Source organism: Eptesicus fuscus, chromosome 2 (assembly GCF_027574615.1).
Source record: "Eptesicus fuscus isolate TK198812 chromosome 2, DD_ASM_mEF_20220401, whole genome shotgun sequence".
NCBI lineage: Eukaryota > Metazoa > Chordata > Mammalia > Chiroptera > Vespertilionidae > Eptesicus > Eptesicus fuscus.
The window spans coordinates 41,338,070-41,356,827 of NC_072474.1; the positions used below are offsets into that span (position 1 = coordinate 41,338,070).

The 18,758-nt window shown below is 41.2% G+C and overlaps 1 protein-coding gene across 1 annotated transcript in view; it reads left to right on the forward strand.

Moving 5' to 3' along the window:
* Positions 1-12,961: 12,961 nt before the first annotated feature.
* The window catches only part of COL25A1 (collagen type XXV alpha 1 chain), a 481,927-nt gene continuing 476,130 nt past the window's right edge, over positions 12,962-18,758 (forward strand). The window contains exons 1-2 of the mRNA XM_054722987.1: positions 12,962-13,258; positions 14,388-14,457. Of these exons, the coding sequence (XP_054578962.1) occupies positions 12,962-13,258; positions 14,388-14,457 (367 nt within the window). The remainder of the gene's footprint in view (positions 13,259-14,387; positions 14,458-18,758) is intronic.

Genomic DNA, 18,758 nt, shown 5'->3' on the forward strand with positions numbered 1-18,758 from the left:
AAGTGGTGCATATATACAATGGAATATTTACTTGGCCATAAGAAAGAATGAAGTCTTACCTTTGTGACAGCATGGATGGACCTAAAGGGTATTACGCTAAGTGAAATAAGTCAGACAGACAGCGAAAAACAAATATCATATGATTTCACTTATATGTGGAATCTAAAGAACAAAACAAAACAAACAAACAGAATAGAAACAGACTCACAGATACAGAGAACAGACTGGTGGTGCCAGGTGGGAGGGAGTTTGGGGGCTGGCTGAAAAAGATGAATGGATTAATAAGTATAAATTGGTAGTTTCAGAATAGTCACAGGGATGTAAATTATAGCATAGGGAATAGAGTCAACAATATTGTGATAAGTATATATGGGACCATGTGGGTACTTGAAATATTGGGTGTAACACTTCATAAAGTATATTATTATCTAACCACTATGCTATACACTGGAAACGTATACAGAATAATATGGAATGTAAACTGTAATTAAAAAACAATAACCAAAAAGCAAATTATGTTGGCAAAAACATCATCTTGAACTGAAAGAAGAGACAGTACAAAAGGAGACGAGGCCTTTGAGTCATATCTATACAGGCAGGAAGCAGGCTAAGAAAACTGTGGGGCTGAAAACACAGGGGATATCTTTCATGGAAAAGAAAAAATAACTTAGAGCACAAAACCAAAGGCCAGAAAATAGAGCCAAGAGTCATGGAGAATCATACTCAGGAAGAAATCATTCTTAGTTCTAATCAAAGAACTTCCAAATGTTGCCTAACTAAATTTCAGAAGCTCTATAGACTAGTGACTTCTGATATTTCCCCCCACTTTTAATTAAACAGGAGTGACCATAGTAGTTATCCTATGCCTGTCGCACTATTGTATGTTGGTAGATGTGGGGCAGTTAACTTGTCTCTTTAGTTCACAGGTCTTTATATAGACAGTAACCATTCTTGAAGAGAAGAACTTGAGGTTCGTAATCAAGGAACCACTCCTGAAAGGCCTCATTCACATCTGGATCTGATTTAGATGATGAGATCCTTGATTTAAAGCTGATGCTGTTATACAATGAGAACTTGGAGGTTTGGGAGAGAATGGGTATATTTTTCTCCCTTTTGGATTGCTCTCCGAGGAAAATAAGTCATCACGTCATGAAGACATTCAAACAGCCTAAGAAGTAACCCATGTGCAGAGGAACTGTCAATAACCAGCACCAAGTTGCCAAGCATGTAGATACAATGAATCCTCCTGTATCACGTAAGCCTCCTGACTGGGAGCGGGTGGGTAGCCAGTTGGTCAGAAGCACAGTTAGAGTTGAGTTGAACTCTTGGACACCCTGCTGGTGTCAGAATTGTTTGTTGGTATGGTGAACCCTCTAATGCCTCCATGGAAATTGGGGTCCAGAAACCCTTTTGAGACTCTTATACATCTTACTGGGGTTCACTCCACTGAGATAAGCCACACTTTACTTTGTGTTTCTGCTGAGACTACTGAGGGACAGCATCCTTGAGCTTCTTATATGCTCTATTGTTTGATTAAGCAGTTGTGTGGAGTATCCCTTCAGAGATCTTAAGAAAAGATTTTATAGTCATAACCTTAGCTTCCCCCCACCCCTCTTTTTCTGAGAGTCTCTGGATTGGATCTAGTACCAAAGCTATTTCTTTTAAAAATATATATATTTTTATTGATTTCAGAGAGAAAAGGAGAGGGAGAGAGAGATAGAAACATCAATGATGAGAGAGAATCATTGATCAGCTGCCTCCTGCATGCCCCCCACTGGGGATCGAGCCTGAAGCCCAGGCATATGCCCTTGAACGAAATCAAACCCACGACCCTTCAGTCCGCAGGCAGACGCTCTATCCATTGAGCCAAGCCGGCTAGGGCCCAAAGCTATTTCTTAATATTAGCATCAATTGTCATCTGGAAAGGATGGGAATTTTCAATCTCAACAATTCCTGGCTCCTTTTTGTTTATGTCATTCCTTTAACTCATCTATCTCCTTTTACACTTTACTGCACAATAAGAAAGAACCTGTTGGCACCGTCAGGGCTTTGAATGGAATCTTCTTGGCTAAGTCACACAGTTCATTAAATACATTTTTCTACTTTCCAATGTCTGCCACTACATAGTAAGAATCTATTTTCTTATAGTTTCCAGTGACGTTTTCCTCACTTTTCTTTAAGGCCTCATCTGAAGTCTCCTATAAGGCCATTTGGCATCTACTATCAGAGCTTTCTAGGCTCTCAGACTTTCACTGTTATTCTCTTCAAACTCCTTCCACAAAGGGTTTGCATATGTTCAGTTTTCCAGAGAGTGCCAAACAGTTTTCCAAAGTGCTTGTGCAAATTTACATTCCAACCAGCAGTGTGTGAGTTCCAGTTACTCAACATTTAATACATTTGCTATTGTCCCTCTCTTCCATTTTGCTACTCTTGTAGGTGAGTAGTTCTATAATGCACATTTTATTTATTTATGGGTTGAACACCATTTAAAAATGTTTTTTGGCTACCTTTAGTTTTCCTTTTGTCAAAGGGCTTATTCAAGCATTTGTTCACTTTTTGATTGGGTTGTGAATTTTATATATTCTAAATAACAAGCCTTTTTTAAATTTAATAAATCTTTATTGTTCAGATTATTATACTTGTTTCTCCTTTTTCCCCCCCATACCCCCCTCCACCTGGTTCCCACCCCCCTGCCCTTACTTCCCCCCCGCTGTCCTCATCCATATGTGTATGATTTTTGTCCAGTCTCTTCCAGTACCCTCCACACAGACACCCCTTTCCCCCTGAGAATTATCAATCAACTCCCATTCTATGCCCCTGATTCTATTATGTTCATCAGTTTATTCTGTTCCTCAGATTTTTAATTCACTTGACTTTTAGATTCACTTGTTGATAGATATGTATTTGTTGTTCATAATTTTTATCTTTACTTTTTTCTTCTTTTTCCTCTTTTTTTTAAATATATTTTATTGATTTTTCACAGTGAGGAAGGGAGAGGGATAGAGAGTTAGAAACATCAATGAGAGAGAAACATCGATCAGCTGCCTCCTGCACGCCCCCTACAGGGGATGTGCCTGCAACCAAGTTACATGCCCTTGACCGGAATCGAACCCGGGACCCTCCAGTCCGCAGGTCGACGCTCTATCTACTGAGCCACACCGGCCAGGGCTTTTTCCTCTTTTTAAAGAATACCTTTCAGCATTTCATATAATACTGGTTTGGCGGTGATGAACTCCTTTAGCTTTTTTTTATCTGTGAAGCTCTTTATCTGCCCTTCAATTCTGAATGATAACTTTGCTGGGTAGAGCAATCTTGGTTGTAGGTTCTTGCTATTCATCACTTTGAATATTTCTTGCCACTCCCGTCTGGCCTGCATAGTTTCTGTTGAGAAATCAGCTGATAATCGTATGGGTGCTCCCTTGTAAGTAACTAACTGTTTTTCTCTTGCTGCTTGTTAGATTCTCTCTTTGTCTTTTGCCCTTGGCATTTTAATTATGATGTGTCTTGGTGTGTTCCTCTTTGGATTCCTTTTGTTTGGGGTTCTGTGTGCTTCCTGGACTTGTAAGTCTATTTCTTTTACTAGGTGGGGGAAGTTTTCGGTCAGTATTTCTTCAAATAGGTTTTCAGTGTCTTGCTCTCTCTCTTCTTCTGGCACCCTCATAATTCTGATGTTGGTAAGCTTGAAGTTGTCCCAGAGGCTTCTTACACTATCTTCAACTTTCTGAATTCTCTTCTCTTCTTGCTTCTCTGGAGGAGTGTCCTTTGCCTCTTTGTATTCCAAATCTTTGAGTTGATTCTTGTGTTCCTCTAGTCTCCTTTGGGTCTCTGTATAGTATTTTTTATTTCAGTCAGTGTATGTTTAATTTCTCGTTGGTCCTTTTTCATATCCTCAAGGGTCTCATTAAATTTATCGGCCTTTTCCATGAAATTCTTGAAAAACCTTATAACCGTAGTTTTGAACTCTATGTCCATTTGTTTGTTCTCCTCCATTTCTTTCGTTTGTGATCTGTTTCCTTGTCTCCTCATTTTCGCTGCTTCCCTGAGTTGGTAGGGTAGCTTTGTGTACTAGGTGTCCTATTGGTTCAATGGGTCAGCCTCCCAGTTACCTGAGGTGGACACTCTTGGTGCACCCCTTTGTGGACTGTGTGTGCAGCCTTGTTGTAGTTAAGTCTAGATTGTTGTTGGTGTCACTGGGAGGAATTGACCTCCAGGCCAATTGGCTGTGAGGACCCATTGTGTCTATAACAGAAGAATTGCTGTGCTGGAGACACGTTCATGGGGCAGGACTTGTTCCAGTAGGGCTTAGGTGCTCACTGAGTCTGCCTCTTGAATGTGTCCCTTATGAGAGTGGTTGAAATCTGGTGTCGTCTCACACCGACCACTAGATACACTAGTGTCTGGATCTCCAATGGGGTGCAGGTCAGCTACTGTCTGAGGCCACTCAGCAGGAGCTACAGCAAGAACTACAGTTTTCTCCTCTTTGCTTGGGTTTTGGCAGTTTTGGAGCAGTCTGACTGGAGCTGCAGTTTATTTGGTTAAGCTTCCACAGAACAGGCCATTTATATGCAAAAGCCGCTGTGTGGAGCCTGGGCAGGTTTGTAGAATGTGTGGGGTGGGGTCTCAGGGCGGGGCGGGGTCTCAGGGCATCACTAGGCTAGGGCATGGCAAACGGCGATGGCTGCCATCAGCCGTCTCTGCCTTTCCGCGTTTCCAAGTCCCTGTGTCCCGCGCTCCAGCGCAGTAAACAATGAATGCTGGGCGCACCTCTGCAAAAAAGTCACTCTCGTTTTCTGACCCGATGGCCGAGAGTCCAGCTTCTCCCCATAGGCCTCTGGGTCCCCCGTGTGTCCCCAGAAACTGGATATCAGAGTGATCAGGAGCTTGTCTCCCTTCGGGTTGAAAAAAAGCCGCGCGCCCAGTTGCCCGCCACCAGCCCGATTCGCGCACCTCTGTACCTCAGCTTTTCAGCATTTGTGCTCCCTTCTCTTTCCTTCTTAGTTGTAAAACTTCCATTCAGCCAGCTTTCCCGTGGTTCTGGGTGGTAGACGTTTTGTCTTTTAGTTGTAGTTTTGAAATTGTTGTGCGAGGCGGCAGTTTAGTTGTTTACCTTTGCCGCCATCTTGGTTCCTCCCCCTCTAATAAGCCTTTTTCAGTCCTATAGATTTCAGTTATCTTTTCCCATTCTATGGCTTATCTTTTCACTCATTTTAAGATGTTTGTTCTTTTTTCATAAATGGAAGTTCTTAATTTAATATATTCCTCTTACTAAATTATTTCCTCTATGGCTAGTGTTTTATATGTCTTATTTTAAAAGCTCTGCCTTACTCTAAGGTTATGAAGATATTCTCTGATATTATCTTCTCAAAGCTTTATAATATTACTTTTTATCTTTTTAAATTTTTGTTTATTCTATGAAGAAAGGTTTCAATTTTATTTTTTTCTGTGTGGATACACAGTTTTCCCAGCATGATCTATTGAAAGGTCATCTTTTCCTCATGGCTCTTCAGTGTCATTTCTTTCCCACTTGAATGCCTATGTGTGGGTTTGTTTCTAGTCTCTTTATTCAATTTCTTTGGTGTAATTTTTGTTCCTGAAGCAATCCCAAACTGTGTTGATTACTACACCTTCATAATATATTTTGGTGTCTGATAGATCCAAGTCTTCTTTGTTTTTCTTCATAAAGAGTATCTTAGCCATTTTCTCAAAATGAAAAAAAAATATTTTTATGTTTTTTAAAACATACAAAACAGATTCAAGCAACAGAGAGGAATCGACAGGACTACTCCAGCCATGAAGACAGAAGAGAAGCAGTCCAGAGATGGAAGACACCGACGTCGCCTTGCCATACTAGCAGTTAGCAGCTGTGCGTCACTGCAGGTTGCCCAGGACCAAACCAGAGAGAGTCGGACCTGCATTACCACCATTTGTCCACCATCCAGAACTGAAATGTCATTGCTGACATGTACACATAAGGAACTGTTTGACATTGAAATTGGGTCTCAAAAGAACTGTTGGCCCAGAAAGAAACTCACTACAGACTGATTCATCTGCCTGTCAGCATAACCATTATTGCTTTTCTCATTTTCGGTTCTTATAAGTGTATTTCTAATAGCACATGATCTCCCTCATCTAGGGGAAATAATGAACAACATAGACTGATGAACAAGAACAGACCCAGAAACAAGGAGGCATGGATCAGACTGTCGGGCTTCAGAGGGAGGGTAGGAGAGGGTGGGGGTAAAGGGGAGAGATCAACCAAAGGACTTGTGTGCGAGCATATGAGCATAACCAGTGGTTAAGGACAACAGGGGGGTGCGGGCATGCGTGGGGAGGGGTGTGGGATGGGAATGGGGGGATGAGGACAAATATGTGATACCTTAATCAATAAAGAAATTAAAAAAATAGTTTGTAAACAAAAACATACAAAACAAAAACTTGTATATAAATATTCATAGAAGCTTTATTCATATAGCAAAAATAACCGAAAACAAAACCTGAAAACAATTCAAGTGTCCACCAATAAGTGAATACATAAAGAAAGTGGTATACAATGGACTATTACTCTGCAATAAAAATAAACAAAATAGTGTTATTACAACAATATGGATAAATCTCAAAAATATTATTTTTGAGCAAAAAAAGCCAGACACATAAAAACAATGCTATAGGCTTCTATCTATATGAAATTCTAAAACAAGAAAAACTCATCTAAAATGACATAAAACCCATCAATGTTTGCTTGGGACAGGGAAATCCTCAAATCACCTACTAGCTGAAAGGTGTCCCCGACACTATTCTCTTCTTGTAAATTGAGATAGGACTGCAATCTTGATTAGGATATACAGGTGCCCCACCATGTAAGAATGCACATTTTCTTGAACTTCAGTGTCTATGGATCAGTAGATTGACACTTGTAAAGTGACAATAATAATAGCACCAGTAAGAGCAAAAATTTATATTGCACTTAATATCTACCAGGCATTATAATGCTTCACACATCTCATTCCATGTATTTACCATGAAAGACTTTGTGGGAAAGTATTATTATCTTTGTTTTATAGATGAAAAACTGAGGGGCAGAAAAGTTATCTAATTTACACAAAGTCACACAGCTATTAGATGGCAGAGCTGAATTACTAATCTTGGCAGTCTGGCCCGGGAGTCTGTACTTGTAACCATGATCCGAATCAATGCTACAAACATGCTCTGTCTACATAGCATTACAACAGAAGGTTGACTTGGTAAGTTCAATGAAAAGTAGCTGCTTGTTAGAATTAGCAATATAATTGGCAAGTTTTGGGGGGGGGAATCTAAGTGGGGTTATGATCTTGCTATTTAAGATTTGAGAAAAATTCAACTTCTCCCTCCAAATAAAATAAAACAACAAACAAACATAAAACTGACTCTGCAGAGAGGAATGGGAGTTGGAGGGCTTGTATTATCCAGATTATTGGATTCATAGAGTTGCAAGCCTCTTGCTTAACCAGGCTGTTGAAATGGGACCAGGTCCTTGATCTGTCTGAAAGAGAATTTTTCAGTCTGTCACGAAGAGCCAAATCCTTCTCTTCTGCTCCTAAAGATGTTTGTAATTTGTTTGTGATGTATTGAAATTTGTCTGGCTGTGGGAGAACTGCATCTTTAAAGTTCATTTCACTGCCTATTTCATTCTATTTGGGAAACTTTGTCTTCTTAAAAGGTGTTTCTCTGAGAGCACATTTTCATCTGAAGTTTATGAATTAGCATGTCCAATACAGCACACAATTTATTCTATTATTTTCTTAATTAAGGTACTTAGTGGACGCGGCAGCTGGTTGTGGGTGTACAAAGATAGCTACAAAGCCCCTCAGACACTTGTTTTTATTTGACAGCTTTGCTGGTGAATATTGGTTAAAATTGTGGTCTTAGGGAACTAGCCTCAACAATTGATAGAACTAAAAGATATTTTCTAACCGAACTGAACTACTTTTCTGTCATGTAATTAATATCTAAAAACAGGACAATGTGATTATTCCAGTTACTTATTTTGGTCAGAGAATCTTTCTAAATACACATATGACACTAATATGTTAAATATGTGTTAGTTCACCTCTATGCTATATATCTTCTATCGATCAGCCTCTTACAGACATACAGGAGTGAATTGTGCCTTAAAAAATATTAACATTTCTACCTACTTAAAATTTTTTTTAAAAAATTGATTTTTAGAGAGAGGAAGGAAGAGGAAGAAATATCAATTGGCTGCCTCCTGCATGCCCCCTACTGGGTACCGAGCCCAAAACCCAGGTATGTGCCCTGACTAGGAATCAAACTGGCAACCTTTCAGTGCACTGGACCACACCCAACTGAGCCACACCGGCCAGGGCAACACTTCTACCTACTTAAAAAGTTCTTTTCACCAACCTTCATTTTTTGTTTTATCTTGTTTTTCTTCCAGGAACCTTCTTTCTCAGTTTAACTTCTTGCCACGTCTCTCTGTCAGAAGTCTTTCGTTATTTCCCTTTTTTTGGGCCCTGGAGATTGGTAACAGCAGTGCTAGCAGTAGTGCTGAGTCCAGGCGCAGGATCCTAGCTGGGCTAGCATTGTTTGGGAGGAGAGATGAGAGTGGCTGTACAACTTGACTAGTTTATTGTTTTTGAGTTGCACCAATGGGAGACGTCAAAGAAATAGAATATATTTTAATCAGTTTAATATGTCTCTGTAGAGGGCATCCTAATTTTACATGACATAGGAGAAGGCATATCTCTCCAATTCTTTCCCAATGGGCATGTCAGTAAAATAGGAATGCGTAAACATTTGAAAGACAGGGATTGTTATGACAGGACCTGCTGTAGTTATGGGGCATTATGGCCGTTACAATGCAGCTTACGATGCTGTCGCAGATGAAAACTGATTTCTTGTGACTCTGATTTTACTAGTTTCCCATCGCTGTTGTAACAAATTACCAAGAACCCAGTGACTTAAACAATACAAACTTATTAATTATAGTTCTGATGGTTAGAAGTCCTAAAATCAAAGGGTTGGTAAGGCTGCATTCCTTCTGGAGGCTCTATGAGAGAATTTGTTCCTTGAGACTGCCCATATTCTTTGGCTTCCATCTTTAAAGCCAGTATTCACATCATTCTGACCTCTGCTTCTTCATCACATCTCTCTGAGATTCTGAGACACTTGTAAGGACCCTGTGGTTACATTGGTCCCACCTACACAATTTAAGAAAATCTCCCCATCTCAAAATCCTTCACTTAATCACATGTGCAAATCCATTTTGTCAACTAAGGTAACATCCCCCATTTATAGGTTTTGGGGATTAGAATGTGGGCATCTTTGGGGGTTCCATTATTCTTCCAATCGTATACCTATTCTACAACCAACTGTTTGCCTTTACTACTATTGATATCAGTCTTAGGTAAATTGAAGTCAGCTGGACTGTACCATGTTCAGTGCTATTTTTACTTTTTTGAATCCTCCATATATTTTTGAACCAATAACAACTTTGGTCTGATGAATCTACAGAACAACATGGGTTCTAATCCCCTGAGCCTTCTTGATCCACGCATTCTCTGTACTTGCTGCAGAGAATCTACTGGTTTTTGAAATCTCTGGGTATTGTGCCAACCAAACATACAAATCAAAGTTAATCCTCTGGATAAAGATCCTGAATCCACAGAATTCCAACTCTATCTCTCCACTAAGCTCTCATAGTTCTGAGAGCTTGCAAGAGTTGTTAATGTACTTGCTCACGGCCAATTTCCATCAAGCATAATATAAAAACATTGCATTATCAAATTTAATATGTGACTTACTGTCACTATCAGTCAGCACAGAAAAAGGCCTTTTTACTGATATTTCTTAATTTTAAAATGTATTTTTATTGATTTCAGAGAGGAAGAGAGAGATAGAAACATCTCTATGATTGGCTGCCTCCTGCACTCCCCCTACTGGGGATGGAGCCCGAAATTGGGCATGTGCCCTTGACTGGAATCGAACCCGAGACCCTTCAGTGGCAGGCCGACACTCTATCCACTAAGCTAAACTGGCTAGGGCTCTCCTAATATTTTAAAAGGGAATTGTCTTGCCCTGAAAATTCTTCATTCTCTTTCTCTCCATACTTTGATTAGAGAAAGTGGTATGGAGAGTATGAGGGGAAAGATGAACAACGAGGAAGGAGGGATGACAGACATCAGGTGGTAACTTGAAAGATATACAATTCCACCCTAGGGACAATAGGACATATTGAAGAATTTAGGTAGACGAGGGGTAGGGAGAAGTCCAGGGTTATTACTGGGTATTTTGGCTTGGTACAGAGTGGTGGGAAGCAGAAGAGCAGGGTTTGGAGGTAAGATGCAGGCTAAGTTGGAATTGCTTATGGGATATCAAAGTGGAAGAGGTAGACAGACAAACTGGCTATGTGGATATTAGGCTCAGGAGAGATTTGGGCTTGCATTATGGATGGTAAATGAGAGCACTACTGAAGGTAGTATAGTATACAGAGTTAAAAGAGACGATGGCATAAGATAAGAGACCTGAGGGGCACCAACATTTTGAGGACAGGCAGAGGAAAAGCCTGCAAAGGAGGCTAAGGAATGGTTAGAGAGGTAATTGGTAAATCAGAAAGCGTTGACATATTAAAGAATTTGTACCCATTCCTTGGGTGCTATTTTTGAAAACATGTTTAACTCACAATTCAATGTGACTTGAAAATTGTTTTCTCATCTATAAAACGGGGCCAATAATTCCTTACTTGCAACACAGGGTTATGAGGTTCAAGTGAAAAAATGTATTTGAAAATATTTGTAAAGTGTTACACCAGTGGTTATATCAATGTGCGTCGAAATCATTAAGAAGACTTGCAAAGACATAGATTACTGTGTTTCCGATTTCATAATAGCAGTAGTTTTAGATTCAGTAGATGTGGGGTGGGGCCTCAGAATTTGAATTTTCCATACTTTCTCAAATGATGCTGATATTGCTGGTCTTGGGACCACCCTTTGAGAACTACCGTGTAAAACAAATGTTAAGGAATTATGCTTTTGATTTTATAGCAAGATTCACTGAGTTGTCCTCCAATGTTGTGTCTGTTTCATCCCCTAATCTTTTTTTATTCCTGCATCTTCCATCAACAGCTGTTATTGAAACATCTTTGCCCCTCTCCATACCTAGTACCTAGCAATATATGTTTATGTATGTGAAAGGTCAGCTTAGTGGAGTATTTTGTTGATTATTTACATAGCTTGGTTAAGGATAGGAGAAATTTTTGGTATTTCTTGTGGGGAGGAGGAGATAAGCAGAAACTTGTTGGACTAAGAGGTGGGCTTTATTCGCCCCCCCCCCCCCCCCAGTTAATTAGATACAGAATGCTACTTGTTACCTACTTTCAAAAATCCCATTAGAGAACTTGTAATTTGATCCAGAGGGAGCAGCAGGAGAGTCAGGTAAGAGGAAAAATTGACCTCATTCTCCAGTCTTTCCTAAATCCTGAGAAATGTGCACCTCAGCGCTGCCTTTTTCAATCCCACAAAACACGGAATCAGGAAAACGCATTAGCACCCTAGTACAGACTAGGAACACAGAGCGGGGAGGCGACTCGGCTCCGTCAAGACAGAAGGAAACTGGGGGAGGGGAAAAAAAAAAACTTCCCTAGGTGGAAATGTGCAGCGGCCGTGGGAAGAGAAGGGAAGTGGGGAAGTGTACCTCGGGCGTCAGCCAGACACTTGGCCTCTGGGCATGTGGGAAAGTGAGGGAGGAGGGAGAAAGGCTGCCCAGAGCGAGATGCCAGGAGCTTCTGCCACTGCTTTTGAGTGAAGATACGGAGAGCTAGAGCGTTCCGCTCCACCTCTGCCCGCCTGGAGGCCACTTCTCCAGATTTAACTGCGATCAGGAGGGAGCCCCGGGCAGGGTCAGTGTGAGCCAGAGTTGCCGCCTGGCCCACGGCAGACCCCGCTCCGGCCCTATCCCAGGCGGGGGAAGTGGCCCTCGGGACACTGAAGTTACTCCGCGGAGGGGGAGGGGTCGCCAAGCTCCTCTCCAATCACTGCAGCCGCTCCACAATTTGCATATCTTATGCAAATGACCTCCGGCTCAGCTCCCCCGCCCCTTGGGGGCTCTGGGGACCGCGCGGGCCGGACGAAGGTGAATACATTAGGATAATGTGGCGGCGGCCTCGCTGGGTTTCGGCGGCCCGGCCGCGGTGGGAGGCTGAGCGGGGAGGGGGCGTGGGCGGGGGCGTGGGCGGGGGCGGGGCGTCGGCGCCGGGCGCGCGCGCGCTCACACTCCCTCACACACGAGCATCCCGAAGGGTATTTAAGGCTTGCGCGCGCGAGGCTGCGGAGATCCTGGGGGCAGCCGCGACTTCGGCGTCGCCACTCGCTTTTGCTCCGGGGCTATTTCGTTTCCTTTCCTCTCTCCTCTGCCCCTCGGTACCCTTTTCAGTGCTGCGCTCCCGCCGCCGCTCTCAGCCTTTTTTTTTGCCTGGCATTGCGTCCAGGTGGGAAAGGTTGGCGGGCGGAACCACACCGACTAGGTAGAAATAAGGCGAACTAACAGAGACGCAACAGGTCTGCGCTGCGGGGCGAGGGGGGCGGCGGCCACCGCAGCCGTCTCGTCTCCCACGGTCCCCGGCCCCTGTGCGGCCGCCCGCGGGGACCTCAGAAGTGTCCGTCCCCAGGGGGGTGTCAGCAGCGCTATCCGAGTGGGCTTCTGTCTGGCGTTTGCCTTGTGGCCACCGGTCCACAGACTGAGGGTGCTCTTCACCCCCAGGTAGGAGGGGAGACGAAGGCGGAGGACGGTCCAGGGCTGCTGGTCTCGGCACTGAGGAGAGCGGGGGGTCCATCTCCGCGCGCCCCTCTCCCACTCCGCCAACTAGTTGTGCAGCCCACCGGACTGAACTTTGGAGGAATCGTCCTTTTTCTTTCCTTGTACGAGTATTGGAAGTGGTAGAGGGTGGGAGGCAGCGGACCCCACCACGATGCTGCCGAAGAAGCCTGCAGGAAAAGGAGGGGCCGGAGAGCCGGGCTCCGAGGACCCGAGCCTCGCCCGGCAGCGCTGCGCCCGGACCGTGCCCCCAAGCGCGGCCCTGGCGGCCCTCCTGTCAGTGGTGGCCGTGGTGTCTTGTCTGTACCTGGGGGTGAAAACCAACGACCTCCAGGCGAGGATCGCCGCTCTCGAGTCCGCCAAAGGGGACCCTTCCATCCGTCCGCTTCCCGATTGCCTGGATCAGCTCAAAGCAGTGGTGCAAGAGAAAGTGGAGCGACTTCTGGCTCAGGTGTGAAAAGCGGGGGTATTTTGCACGCGCATAACATCTTGCACAGGCGTGATTCTGTGTACACGACCAGCCTACCCTTATTGTCCGCGTACTTGGTGTGGCTGTGTGCGCATATGCTAGGCGTCCATCCATGGTGGCATATGTTTGTACTGTATATGCACATCCTTCGATACCACCCTCTCCATGTGTCTCATCTTCCCTCACTCTTCTGAATATTTGCATGTTAAATCTATATGGAGCTCTAAAAGCGGGACGGGTGACCAGAATGGCAGGGTGGCATTTTAGCTTCTTTTAGTTTTCAAAGTCTCATGTGAATCTTGACCAATTTTGTGGAGACTACTCCTTGCAGAATAACATCTGTTATGTTCTGTTATGTTCTTCAAGAGGGTTAGGACCATAGGTGCTATTAATATACAAATGGTAATCACTCTTGAAAGTAAAATAACCCTGAATGTGATTTAGAACCAGTTATTTCATACATTGAATGGTCTCATATTAAATGTTTTAAAAGAAGAAAATAGTAGCTTAATCTTTTTTGGTAAAAGATGCAGTGCCAGGGGTGTTTATGAATGCAGAGCCATTGGACTTGAGACTTAAAAGTAATCTACAATATGTACCCAAATCAGGGCAGCTTTAGACTGGAGTTAGGAGGTTTTCTGGAACTTGTTCTTCCAACAGAGAGGCTGTTTGGCAGTAGTTGCAGCGCAACATGATAAGCAGCTGACCTCCATGCATAAAGTATTGGCTGTTTTAAAACACATAACTTACCTAGAACTGCAACATGTTAATGCCAGGTTTTTGCATTGGCTGCATATGTATGAGCCATGGGAGTGGGTGGTGGTAGTTGAACAATGGAGAAAGATGTTATACAAGTCCAGCCGTCTTTAAAAAATTTTTTTATTTATTATTTTTTTCAGCAGTCTTGATATCGTGTCAATAATCATTTTCTTTTTTATAGGGCTTGGGTACTGTTACCTTTTGACTGAAGTCCAAGTACATATGTAAACTTCAGTTATACAGGCTATCAAATGCTGGTGAATCAAGCATATGGACAGCGAATCCCTAAAGAACCCATTTCTCTACAATGCTACTGATGACTCTTAATCCCTCTTCTCTCCACCCCCTGCAGAAATCCTATGAACATATGGCTAAAATAAGAATCGCAAGAGAAGCACCTTCAGAATGCAACTGCCCAGCAGGTAAAATGGAACTTATTTAACAAGGTTGGCTCCATAAGCAGAGCATTTTTAAAACAAAAGTCCTGTGTCTGTCAAGTCTACCTGTAATAATAGTAAAGAAAGAATGCAGACCCAACTCACTTTAATAAAATCAACATGTCTCAGTCAAAAGAATGGCAAATAAAGCCCCAAATATTATTTTAAGCAGCATACCAAGGTCTGTTATGGGAGAACAAAAGAGAGAGAGATAATCACCATGGAAAATATGGCAGATGATGTACAAATATGAAATTCTTAGATTCACAGATTGAAAAATATTGTTCAATTTTATTCACTTTTAATACCTACTGTGAAAATGACTGCAGAACACGCTAGATTCTGAATTCCCTGGTGGCGAATGTTGGATTAGCACAGGTTTCCATTTGCTCCTTTTAACATATGAGTATGTTAGTAAATGACCTTAACTTCCTCTCCTGCTTTTATTTTTTTTTCTCTATCACAAAGGGTTCTGCATTCTTTAGCTAAAGGAAATTTGTTCTTTATCTTGAGCTTCCCATTGCAAACTACTGCATTCTCAATGACATCTCAGAAAAGGCTCGTATATTTTTACCATTTTTTTCTCTGCAGCTTTAGGGGATTATATTAATGACAGCATATTAGTAGAAAGATAGAAAAAAGATATTAATGAATGAAACCTCTAGGTCAGTGGTCGGCAAACTCATTAGTCAACAGAGCCAAATATCAACAGTACAGCGATTGAAATTTCTTTTGAGAGCCAAATTTTTTAAACTTAAACTTCTTCTAACGCCACTTCTTCAAAATAGACTCGCCCCAGGCCGTGGTATTTTGTGGAAGAGCCACTCTCAAGGGGCCAAAGAGCCGAATGTGGCTCGAGAGCCGCAGTTTGCCGACCACGGCTCTAGGTAATCATTAAATCTTCCTCAGTAGACCTCTGAGGCTAGGGAGTCAGTTTTCTGTAGACCTAACAATTTAGAAGCCCTTGGAATATGTCTATTGGAAAACATCTAGTGGATTCAACTGATAAAAGTCATGGAAAACTGCCATCAGTCGAGATATTTATTTCAGAAAACTGTTAATGCATTTGTGGGCATTTACTTCCTTTTACCACCACTTATGGAAAAGTGAGTCTCTTACGTTTTCTGTAATGTCCAGGCCTACGATGCTTAGATACTTATATATGGAAAGCTTACTTCCTATATTTTTTCATATTCTGAGTTTTTTCCCCTCATGATAACTTGTTTTTCCTCACCATAACACAGCTAAATCAGGCACCATATTTAGAAATTTTAAATGTCAACTCCCAGTTGTATAGCACACAAGTTTTATTATTTATGTTCTGCTACTTTGTTGACCAAAATGGAGCTGTAGTTTTGGTAAATGAAGCCCTTTCAATTGAGAAGACATATACATCAGGTAACAGGGAAATGTTAATGTTTGTTTTGACATGGTAGGTTTCATTCTTGCTTGTTTTAAATTGGAAAAGACCTCAGAAGTCAGAAATTCAAGGAAAGCACTTTTGTAGTGCAGGAATTAACTCACAAAACCTCATCAGCTTGGAGGGATTATTTAAATTCTCAGAACAGTTGGTATAGGACTTCACTGGTCATACACTTAGAGTCCAACAATTTTTTTTCTATTCAGTATTCTTGTTAGGTGTGTGACAAACAACTAGTGTTTAGTTAATAGGATTCTTAGTGAACTGGGTAAAAAGTAGAGAAGTGACAACTACAGCACTGAGTTCTATGACTTGTGAACTTAACTGCTTTATGATGTTTGGTATAAACTAGCTGTTGAGGTCTAATATGTAATCTAGAAGAAATATATTTTGAGTTTACCTTGCATTATCTCGGATTATCATTTTGAACCATTTTCCTTCTTAACATATTAATTGAATAACAAACAGTGATTTCACCATAATAACAAATAAATAATAAATGGTGATTTCCTTGGCTGTTTTGTTGGCCCTCAGTATTGGCTGCTTTACTTTCTTGCCACCACTAGAGCTCCACATTACATCAGTTTTCACCAGGTTGTTTCAGAGGTAAATACTTGAAGGTGCACATTTCAATACACAGAATCAAACCGATTTCTTGCCAACAAATCACTATTATAGAAACACTTTAAGCTTGTGGAATAATTAGATATCATCAACATAGAGGCATTATGTTGAAAGTAGTATTCTGGGGGTAAAACTAGTGATTTTAAGGTATGGTCAGTGATTATTGTTTTAGGGAATGAATGGGCTGGCCAAGAGGAAAAGAAAGGAGATACAGCACTTCCCACCTGGTTTGGCGCTAACCCTGGTTTGCCGTGACTAAGAGTTGTCACCCAGACATCTGTTTGTAGGGCAGAGTGAGACTTGTCTGTGACCTCAGCTCGCTCAGTTCCTGTGGACAGATGCCCACCCCTTGAAGTTGACACTCTTGTTGACAGTCTCCGTCATAGAGCCAAGGACTGATAGCAGAGGAGTAATGCTGTGTTGTTTGTGTTCACTTTAATTGCTTTTGATAGGACTCAGTCCCAGTGAGGTTTATCCAGGTAGGCTACAAGGAAATCATAGAATTTATAGATGTTTTTGAAATAGATATTTTTAAGCACAGGAAGGAGCATGTATGGGAGAGGGATGAGATAAAATATTATTGAGTAATTTCTAATTATAGGGGAATCACTCTCATTTAATCTTCACAACGACCCTGAGAGTTAAATATTGGTGATTTCATTTTATAGATTAGGAAACTGGATTCAGAAGGTGACTAACTTACCATAGTAAAGGCAGTATCAGGATTCATGGCCACATCTGATAGAATCAAAAGCTCAAAGTCAAGTGAGGGATAGAGAATGAGTATAGGCTTTAGAGCTGAACAGTTCTGGATTAAAATCCTAGGTCTGCTATTAAATAACTGTGTGACCTTGGTCAAACTAATGAACTTTATATTCCAGTTTCCTCATCTGCAAAAAAGTACCTAATAATAATACCTTCTTCCTTGTAGGATAATAATTTAAACAGTCTGGCATATTGGTGTTTGGCTATTAATACATAATAGCAATCACTATTCTTTTTACTGTATTACATGCTATTTAACTTTCATCTGGTCCATAGGGACACATGATAAAGGTGGGAAAACCAAGGTCTGCAGATATGTAACTTGCTGAAAGGTTTTGGACTAGAAAATTATGCTTAATTAAACAAATATATGTATAGGTTATTTATGCAGGTAATCAGTCAAACAACTTAGTGTCTCAGTGCTACACCAAGATATTTATATTAGCCTGCTAAATTATTTTTTTACCAAAATTACAGGAAAAACTTTTGACCTTGTAGGTAAACCAGGATTGAAGTAGATAAAACCTGGCCTTAAAAAAGTATGGAAATATTTTAAAATATCTTTACAGTTTTGATACTAGATGTTTACAAAAAGAAATACTTTAACTTTCTGACTCATTTTCACACTTTAATACTTTAAAATTGTTAAAATATTTTTCAATTATTATTAAAGTATAATTTATAATAATTACCCATTTTAAGTGAATAATTTAAATATTAAAAAATAATTTTATGGAGTTGTGTAATCCTCACCACAATCCAATTTTAGATCACCTTTGTCACCTCTGAAAATTCCCATTTACTTTTCTTTTATATATATATATATAATATATATTATTTTATTTATTTATTTATTTAATTTTTATTGTTGAGATTATTACAGATGTCCCTCTTTTTCCCCCCCCATAGCTCCCCTCCACCCGGTTCCCACCCTACCCCAGGCCCTCGACACCCTATTGTCTGTGTCCATAGGCAATGCATACATGCATATAAGATCCTATTTACTTTTTACATGTACTCAGAAACTCTATTTTTAAAATATTTGCATTAAAGAAACCCCAAAATAAAATTTAAGAAACCATATACATTGGAGCTCTGTTTAGCAGAATATTTGATTCAGCAGTAGCTGAACCATGGAAATTTAGCTGGTATCTGTGGCTTGGCCTTTGTAAAACTTGACCCTCATATTTGAGAATAAATTGGTTTTTTGCTCTGGCTGTAAAATTCCATTTTGGGTTCTGTTCTTGCAGTCCTACGTAAGGTATGTATAAACCAGGCATATTTATGGGAGGGTTTCTATGATAAGGAATACAGGGAGCCAGGCAGCCAACCAAATGATGTTTAGATCACCAAGGTTTCTGTGCCTTACTCATCAGTAGTGTTGCCTGCCCAGGGTATTAGGTAGAAGAGCCTCTGTGGTGTAATGGACTGAGAATGTGAATGGGCAATCAAAAACACAGAATTCTAATCCTGGCTT